Below are 9614 nucleotides of genomic sequence, written 5' to 3' on the forward strand. Positions count from 1 at the left end.
GACAGATTCGAAATTCAAATGTAATATTTTTTTATAATTAAGTGTAACAGTATTTATGGCCAGACTAAGTATATAACCGTTGTTACTACAAGTTAGACCGCCTCCTTGGTACAGTGGTTTACGCGTGAGCGTAGACCACTGGGGTCCTGGGTTCGAATCCCAGTGGATACGCACAAAAAATAATGTCTCGGTCTGACAGAACACAGGCTGATCACCTGTCCATAAGGAAATTCGATCAGTAAAACAAATGAATATCATATGGCATATACCATACCCCACTTGGAGACACAGGACTTCGCTTACTTACTACAATAAAAAAATCAAGTATGTTTTAATATTGTGTTGGATGAATAATTGTTTTTGAATGAAATTTCATTATACAAATAAAAATCAAAGTTACCCACCTTAATGTAAGGGTGGCCAGTGTGATAAATGCCAAACTGCCGACTGCATCTCTCCTGCTTCCTATGCGGGTAGAATTCCGGCGACCGCAGCACGGCAACAGTCCTACCCTCATACACGAGAGCGATCGCTTTGGAACCGGTCATTCGTTCCTTGTCCTCCGTCTTAACTGGCAACACTATAGGCACTGATTGGTTGACGATAGTGCCATCGGACAGAGTTAGACAGTTGGAATGTAGTGCCTGAAAAAAATAAAAAGTTGAATAAAAAAATTTATGTATATCCCATTGCGTTGATAAATAAACAATGAACTTATATTTTTCAAAGTATTATATTCAGTATGTCTTTACAGGAATAAAATTAAATTGTGATTCAGTTGTTGAGTCTTTATGGGTTATAGAAACAAATGAAGTGATTATAAGTTTCTCTGGTATACATGTACCTAAAAATAGGTGAGTACTCACTTGTAAATATTCAATTTCCCTCATAAATCCTTTCAAGGGGTAAGCCCAACCTTCTGATAATACCTGCAAACAACAAATCATTGTAATTGACAACCAATTAGAGTGCGTCCATTAATTAAATGTCAATTTATTTCGATTAATTATTCACATTAAAACACAGCAATGTATATAAAAAATAGTGAATCAGCAGTTAAAAAGTAAGATTTTAATTAAAACTTCGACCAATCATATGCAAAAAAATATCTTAAATAAGTGCATATTTTCAATTTATTATGCCATTATCTTTATTATATAATATATTATAAATCATCACTGTTTTATTACAGAATAGATAACATTCATTAAAAAAACCATCAAATTATACAGCTTATCATCACTGCAAACCCAATCTAGGTCATACAGGATTCTGATTTATGGTCTTATTACCCATCCTGGACGCTACGACTTCTAATTATAAAATCTCTCGTTAGTTTAAGGCCACATTATTTCCGAATAAATAATAGATAATAAATAAAATATAGCTACAATTCTGTATAAGCTATTCAGCTACACGAGTATATAGATATATATAATAGCTTATAGAGGGACAAAACTTACTTGAACCCATTGTAAGTCGAGCTTTGTTAGTTCAATCTGCGGCAGCCGTGCAGCTTCATCAATGGCACTGCTCAATCTATTGCCGTAGATGAAGAGTTCCTCCACGCCAGATACGCTCTCGAAGTGGGGAATCACACCCTGGAAACAAGAAAATTCCAATGTGCCCACTAGTTGTCACTAGTTAAAAATTGTCTAGATGGCCGATCCAAGTTTTAATTCCATGCAAGGGAAAACTGTGAAGCATAATTTATTATATATTAATGGCATTTGGAATTATTGTAGAACCTTAATCAAACATCTTTGTATAAAGATTTCGCTTCTTCAGATAGTTAATTATATATTAGATGGATTGAAACACGCGTCATTCGTGGAATTTTTGATATGCCCATTTATTTGCCCTGCTATAGGAACAAATCATCCAACTATTTTATTATTACCTTATTCTGTTGATAACATACCTGTTCCTCAAGCAGCTTTATAACCTCCATGGTGGATTCTTCAATAGACCGACCGACTGTTTCTATAACCAGCTCGGGAGCCTCCGGGCGCTCATACTCTTGGGTGATACCTGTGAATCCCTGAAAATCAACCATATATTATTGATTTTTTTCATTAAATACAGAGATAAATGATAGAAAAACATTATGAGTATGCATAATTTATTTATATTTAATTGTAAACCTGTTCTTACACTAGAACAGAATAATTATTATAAAAACTGAAATAGTTTAATATTCAATTACTTATTTTACATGTTTTATTATATTAGTATTAATTTATATTAATACCTAACTATAGAATAACTAAATCATTACTATTACCGATTAATTTAACTTTAGACCGTAAAAAAACTTTTACAAGAAAGTTTGTCAGTTAAAAATAAACGGTATTTATATATATTTATAGAATTGGTATTTGGTCATTTCATCACGAAATGTCTTTAAACTCAAAAGGGATGAAAAAAGGAGCAAACTTAATAATCAATTAATACACAATTTAGTTTAATATTTAAACTAAATAATCTGTATTCACTGACTTATTACAATTAAAGTATATAAAAATGTTCTTGTCTCCTATAAAATTACCCATGTTGTAATCAACAAGAAAATATTTAAGGTTTTATTGACATTTAAAACGTTTTCCTTTTGATATGCATTGAAATTGTTTTATTACAATGCATATATTATTTAAATTTATTTAAATTGCTATTTTACAATATAACGAAAACGCATTGTTACGATTATAACAAATGCCTTTAAAATATTTATTTCTTTATAATACTTTATTGTAAAAAAACAGAAAGTAAATCTTATACAAAATAATGGCACAATGATATTTCGTACAAAAGGCGGCCTTATTGCTAGACGGCAATCTCTTCCAGGCAATCTGATATTCGTGGAATCGGTGAAAAAACTGTTTCGGAATTGTCTTTAAGATAACTGTAGTAGTTATACCGTAAGCCGTTTAGTTATTCATATCAACATTATAACAAAAAACGCACTTCCCAAAAAATCGCCAGCTATTGTGTGAATTAGTGACTAGTTGTATATTTCAAAAGGTACATTGATATATGTCTATGGAATGAATACAAAAACAAACCTTTATTTGTCCCTCGCGGGCCTTTTTGTACAGCCCTTTGGTGTCACGCTGTTCGCACACTTCTAGCGGTGTGTCAATAAAAACCTCGAAGAACGGCAGATCCGAGTCTATATGGATGCGACGAGCTACCTCTCTATCCTATAATGAAGAAAATTAACAAACTAGGTAAGACCCATAAGGAACAAAAAATGTCATGATTCTGAGAAATTTTGAAAGAATAGAAAAAATTTCATCACGAAGCGGGATTCGAACCCGCGTTTCTTGCCTAACCGTCGCAACGCCTAGCCTCTCGGCTACCCGTGATCCCACCACAGTAATCGAATTTCCTCTACTCTTTCTTTGCAATTTTATTCTATTCTTTCAAAATTTCTCATTTATAAAGCATTACAAAGCTATATAACTAAAAATTAAACGTCATGATTCTTTTCTTATTTGAAAGCTAGTGCCTCCCATGTGGTTCTATTTAAATTTGGTTTAATTCGGACAACTTGAAGGCGGAAAGCTTTTTGTTAAAAACTAATTTCTAGCTACAGTAACATTCTATTGAGACATAACAGACTTAAACGTAAGCAGATCACCATCATGGACAGATCGGCTAACAGATAGACAGGTAAAGGTACCGAAAAAAAAATGAATCAGTTAGTTGCGATATCGAAAAAATTGCGTCGTAAGTTATTGAATTATCTTCTTCTCTTCTATGGACGAAACAAATACATAGTAAATCCCCTGAAATAATCACAAACAATTTTCCAAAACCATCTCTAGCACACTATTACATGTAAATATTGCATTATATACAATGTATCATTTTATCGTGAAAAAACCTTGCAATGTAACCAGAATCAAGTTTTCCATAAACAGGTTTGCCGGCGACCCACACTTTAACACTGTATTTAGTAAAATATGTTTGGGTACATTTGTAAATTCTCTTAAGTTCAATAACTCCTTCACTATCATCGCCATACATGCGAGATAAAGTTATTTCATGTCCTACTTATTTAATGAATAACGATAAAATAAATCTGGAAGTTGAACAAGATTTAATGCTAATGGGTGTTAACGAACCTTATTTAAATAGCAATTGAACACGACAAGTCAAAGGCCAAAGCGATACGAGTTTGTAAATGGAGCTGGTGGGTCGGATGTTCTCTATTTTAAGACGCAAGGGAAATACGCGTATGTGTCATTTAGTGATAGGCCGATTATAATAAGCATTCACATCTATACTTAATATTATAAAGCTCAAGAGTTTATCTGTTTGGTTGAAAGCGCTAATCTTAGGAACTGTTGATCCGATTTCAAAAATGATTCCACGATTTATTGAGGAAGGCTTTAGGTTATATAACATCAGGTACTACGTGGGTAGAACCGCGGTGCACAGCTAGTGAAATAGTAGCAGAGTTGTGAGAGAGAGAGCCTTCCCCTTAGTTACCAATCTCTAGATACGATGTACATTATAAATCATTATTTAATACCTTTATCTTCTTTTACTACTGTGAAATAAATATTATATTAGGAATTTTTAAAACATTTGGCCCCACCGAAATCCGATTATCTATGATAGCGAAGTGAGTTGAAAAAAATTTACACTCCAATGTAACTGAAAACACCTTTAATCCTGCGTTATCAGAATGACAATTCAATTTTGAACAATAAAAGGATAACAAAGGTTATATACCGAAAAAAATAAATATGTTATTTGCGATCATGATAATTTTGCATCATTAGTTGACTTTCTTTATATTTTTATCATTTCATTGTATAGTGTTATTTTTAATTTTCAACTATAACATCTTCTGTTCGTAGATTAATGTATATTTTCAAAAGTCAATCGACCTTCTCAATTTAGTCATAAAACACAACAAACGTTTAAGGTCAAATAATATACTCATAATGATTACGGTCGATCTTAAACGTGAAGAGAAATCCACTAACGGCTCGATTTTAACCTTGCAGTAACACGAGCATAATTATAAAATTAAGATCTTTATGAAAACAAGTATTAAAATAAGTAAAAATTTGTAATAATAACACTATAAGAATACACATCTCAAGCATTAGCAGACTATTATAAAATGCTTGTCTCCGTATATCGTTTTGTACTACCTATATATTTTAAACACCTATAAGAGTCGCAAAATTTATATTCAATTAACGCAATCACCCAATGCAAAACAAATAAAAAAATTAATCCCCGTTTCCGTGATAAGTATTACTTATCAGAATCAATTACGCATTATGGGGGGCGTCGATTAATTACGTCAGGCGTCTTTTGATAATTTTCACCTCCGTTTTCTCGTAACTTTTTCATAGAAACGTCATCTACGTGATATTTGTGAGACCCCCGCTCCCCCAAGGGAAGATTATGTGAGATTTAACTCAACCTCCCTCTCCCTTCCTTGACCGCCTCACCTAATCGGACACCTAATTGGACACCCCCTATATCAAATAAAGCATACTGTCCATTAGAATATTACCTCCGCAAACGGGGACACGAAGCTGCACAAACAAACGACGCCGCTATCCGCGAACAGTTTGGCAACCTCTGCCACTCGTCGGATGTTCTCTTCCCTGTCCTCTTTACTGAAACCGAGGTTCTTGTTGAGGCCCGTGCGGATGTTGTCGCCATCTAGACCGTATGCTGGGATGCCTGGAACATTGCCATTGTTATTTACCCACCTGCCGCTACAGTTGACTGGGATTTTTTTTTCTGTTGATTCGGAAGAAGCTAATAGGAAATGTGGCATATATTACCTACCCAGGAAAGTGGAAAAATGATTAAGTAATAGATAAATTATTCAACCTTTATTTAATACCGTTACAAACAATGAAACAGTAAAATATTTCCAATTAATAATTTGATACCTTATTCTCACTTAAGAAACATACCTAATTAAAGAAAGTGGCCTCATCATAATTACCTCGAGGCAAAAACTTAATGACTGTACGAACTAATACAAACCTACAATTTTATAAATAATTGGATAACGTAATAAGCTCTATGATATAACTCTGTATTGAACTTTCCTAACATCTAATTTAAGATGATATAATATAAAACACGCTACAAGATTGCGCAGAATATCTCATTTCTTGTTTGTATAAAATACTTATGGACTTCTAGTTATTTTTTCAATCTAAAATTAGCACAAAATCTTATGCACTTTCTTAATCCCATACGGTTGAAGTCAAAGACCCTTTTTTCAAACAAGTTCCAAAAATTACATATTTGCCACTAAACACCAAAAATAGATCTTTAACTGATTATTTATTTTATTTAACAACTAGCGGTCCGCCCTGGCTTTAACCGTAGTACGTTTTTAATCTCTATAAAAACATTCATTGTGCCCTAACAAAAACGTATGAAAAGAATAACCGAATTAGTCGAGTCGAGTAGATAGAGTAGATAGCTTAAGAATCGAATAACTTTTAATAACATTAGATTTTCTTCTACTGAATCCTAAAGAATATAAATGATTTCTGATATAAATATGTGTGTGGACGCTATAATGTAACGGAAAATCGATTTAAGCTATAATTTGATGGAACAAACATTTTCTATTCAATATTTGTATTACAAATACACAATCGGAATTTACTAAACCATGTAAAATTATAGAGTATAAAAAAATAAGTAGGTATTATTCGCAGTGTAAACAAACTTCGGTTTTATTGTAAAGTGTTATGGTCTATTTAAATCGTATAATTATTATTACATCGTAAAATAGGCATTTAATAATGATCGTCGTAATAGTTAATCATATTTAATTAGAACGACATTTTTACTACAGAAAAAATATTAATACATTTAGCTATACAGTATATTATTGACATTGTCTATTTATTGTTTTAAAATGGCTGCCTTGTGAGGAATTTTGCTGAGGCGGGATCGCGGGTGACCGAATGACGCAGGTTCGAATCCCGCCTCGTTATCATAATTTTCTATTTTTTCAGAATTTCCCATTTATGAAGCTTATAAAGAACTAAAAATTTAATATGATTGAATTGTTTTACAAGATAACTCGAACTTGAAACTTTGACGAGGTACTATAACTTCATTGTGGCCGTTAGAAATGCCTTGTCCGCTTTTAAGGCGTACAGAATATGAAAAGGGTTGACGACAGGAATAAGGGAATGGACAGGGAAGGGTGAGGAAAAGTATACGGACCTCCGGTAAGTCAAAAACTACTCGGCCGATTCAAAATTATTTTACCATGTGACGGAGGTGGCTTTTCCTTTTTCGATTAACATAGCGACTAATTATAACGAACTTCTTAAAACTTTGGAAATTTCCCGAAGCGTATTTTTATTTTTTAGGTACCTACTCGCCAATTATACCAATTGAATTTTAAATATTATCTTACATAGCTACACATTTTAATAAAATGCATTTATCTAACAAGTAATTTATAAATCCTGCTATATAAGTACATGTCTTTAAAAACTGATGTCATTGAGATAACGCTTTACGACGTTAAATTTCAAATAAATAAAAATATTACCACACCTTTTGATACGAGGTACGCCTCCAACGCGAAGGCAATGCTAGTCTTCCCAGCCCCGCTGAGGCCTGTGAACCAAACAGTGCTCCCCCTAAAGGCCTTGCTGCCGAAGGCCCTGCTTCGCTTTGCTCTTGAAACTTGGTGTTTCTGTTCCACAACATTCGTCGCAACTTGCGCGCACTGAAACGAATATTTACCATGAGCTAGGTGACCCGATGATAGCAGCCGTATTCATTTTTGGATTTTAATAGGGTGTCAACGATACCCACTTCATACACATAACGTGCAAGAAATAAAATACCTTCTAAAGTTTGGAATGAATAGTTAGAAAAAAAAATACATTTTTAAATGGATAAATTTTGCTTAGATAACGGACAAGACGAAGTCACATAGAAGACGTTATGAAGAGCCTATTATTCTAACGTTTCGAGTAATCTATGAAGGACACAATTATTTGCATTTAATTGTGACATTATGACGTTAAACGTTACACACATTCTATAAAAAAAACTCGATAAGAACGACAATTTTGTTGAGAAAATACAGTATGCATATTCTAGTTTTTAACACGTTTTCCCCAGTTATAACAAATGCATGTTAGATACATATTGAAAAGAAAGTAGGTATATACATAGTTGAAACCATTGAACGTGTCTTTCCTTCTTTTAATGTTTAGTAGGCGAAAGGAACTTTTGCTGGCGGAAGAATTAATTTTTTCCATTAAAACAATTTGAGAAAAATAATTCGATTGAATTGTTTCCGTGAACGTGCTAGAAAATCCAATTTCAAGCTATATTGCATTCGATTTATCGTGAAGTAACTGGTAACTAATCAAACCTGACCTTGCCGAAAGGTCAGTAAAAAATAGGTTAGACAGTTAGCACTCCATTTCCTGTTCCCTATGGATATCTAGGCATTACGTGTATATCTTATAATATACCAATATCACAATATTCCGAGCAAACGAGTTGGAAACATTTTAAAATTACTACAGTTCTTTAATATTTTAAATATGAACTCAAACTGTGATACGGTTCCTTAGCCAACTTCGGGACAGATAACATTATGCTGGGGTCAATGAATTGGAAAATATATGCTTTCAATTGCCTTAGATTTTTGTTATCATGAACTCACATTATTTCAAGTACTATTTTCCTGGTACGTGAAACGATGATGGCATTAATGCTCCGATGACCTTTTAATTATCTCTAAAAAGTTTCGACCAGATGAGACCTGACAAGATCTATCTCAGCAGCTTCTTAATATTGCAATCTTAATTACATACCTATCTATTTTATTTAATGTTTAATGTAAAGGATTATTAAACTTAATGTTTTATGCATCAGTCATTGCAATGTTTACACGTATGTATGTAATTGTAGTAATAAAACAGAAATACGATTCCAACAACTAATAGGTCATATTGCATGAACAGAAAAATTACATAATTGATAGGCAGTTACTTTAAAAATTTATTTGCCCTTGATTGGTCTTTACTTAAATATGGTAATGCCGCAGTATGACTAGGTAAGCAATTATTTATTGATTAAGTTACCAGGATGGCAATAAAAACTATAACGTACATGTTACATAGAATAATTATAAATGAACGGTATATACTCAGGATATAAAATGATATCCGCATTTTTAATCAACGCACGCAGGTATATTATACAACCCTCATTTTGCTTAAACACTTTTGATTTTGTATGGCGATCATAAAAAGAATAGACTGGATGATCCATGCAACGCCATAATATACTCTGTGCAATATTTATCCTACTTTTGTAACATCCGTACCACGTTCTTTCATCAGGATCAGTGTGATATACCTAGTACTTTAGAATCCGAAAATAATCTTTTTAGGCATTCTAAGTGCAGTACCTATCTACGTATATTATCAAAGAATTAATCGGGGGTGTAACAACCGCCTTATCAATGATGTAATTATAACATTCTATGATAATTTTTTTGGAAAATTTCGATCTACGTTTCGGTGTTTTTTTCTTTACTTGTACGTTACACGTTACTCTTCTTATAGACCCCCCCC

At 33.0% G+C, this 9614-nt stretch overlaps 1 protein-coding gene across 2 annotated transcripts in view; it reads right to left on the reverse strand.

Moving 5' to 3' along the window:
* LOC119831063 (bifunctional 3'-phosphoadenosine 5'-phosphosulfate synthase) overlaps positions 1–9614 on the reverse strand; it is a 21983-nt gene that overhangs the window by 4800 nt on the left and 7569 nt on the right. For both annotated transcript variants that reach the window (XM_038354301.1, XM_038354300.1), the window contains exons 2-8: positions 7570–7744; positions 5540–5712; positions 3063–3200; positions 1922–2041; positions 1464–1601; positions 867–929; positions 405–644 (exon numbers count right to left, since the gene is read on the reverse strand). In XM_038354301.1, the coding sequence (XP_038210229.1) occupies positions 405–644; positions 867–929; positions 1464–1601; positions 1922–2041; positions 3063–3200; positions 5540–5712; positions 7570–7744 (1047 nt within the window). The remainder of the gene's footprint in view (positions 1–404; positions 645–866; positions 930–1463; positions 1602–1921; positions 2042–3062; positions 3201–5539; positions 5713–7569; positions 7745–9614) is intronic.

Source organism: Zerene cesonia, chromosome 13 (assembly GCF_012273895.1).
Source record: "Zerene cesonia ecotype Mississippi chromosome 13, Zerene_cesonia_1.1, whole genome shotgun sequence".
Lineage (NCBI taxonomy): Eukaryota > Metazoa > Arthropoda > Insecta > Lepidoptera > Pieridae > Zerene > Zerene cesonia.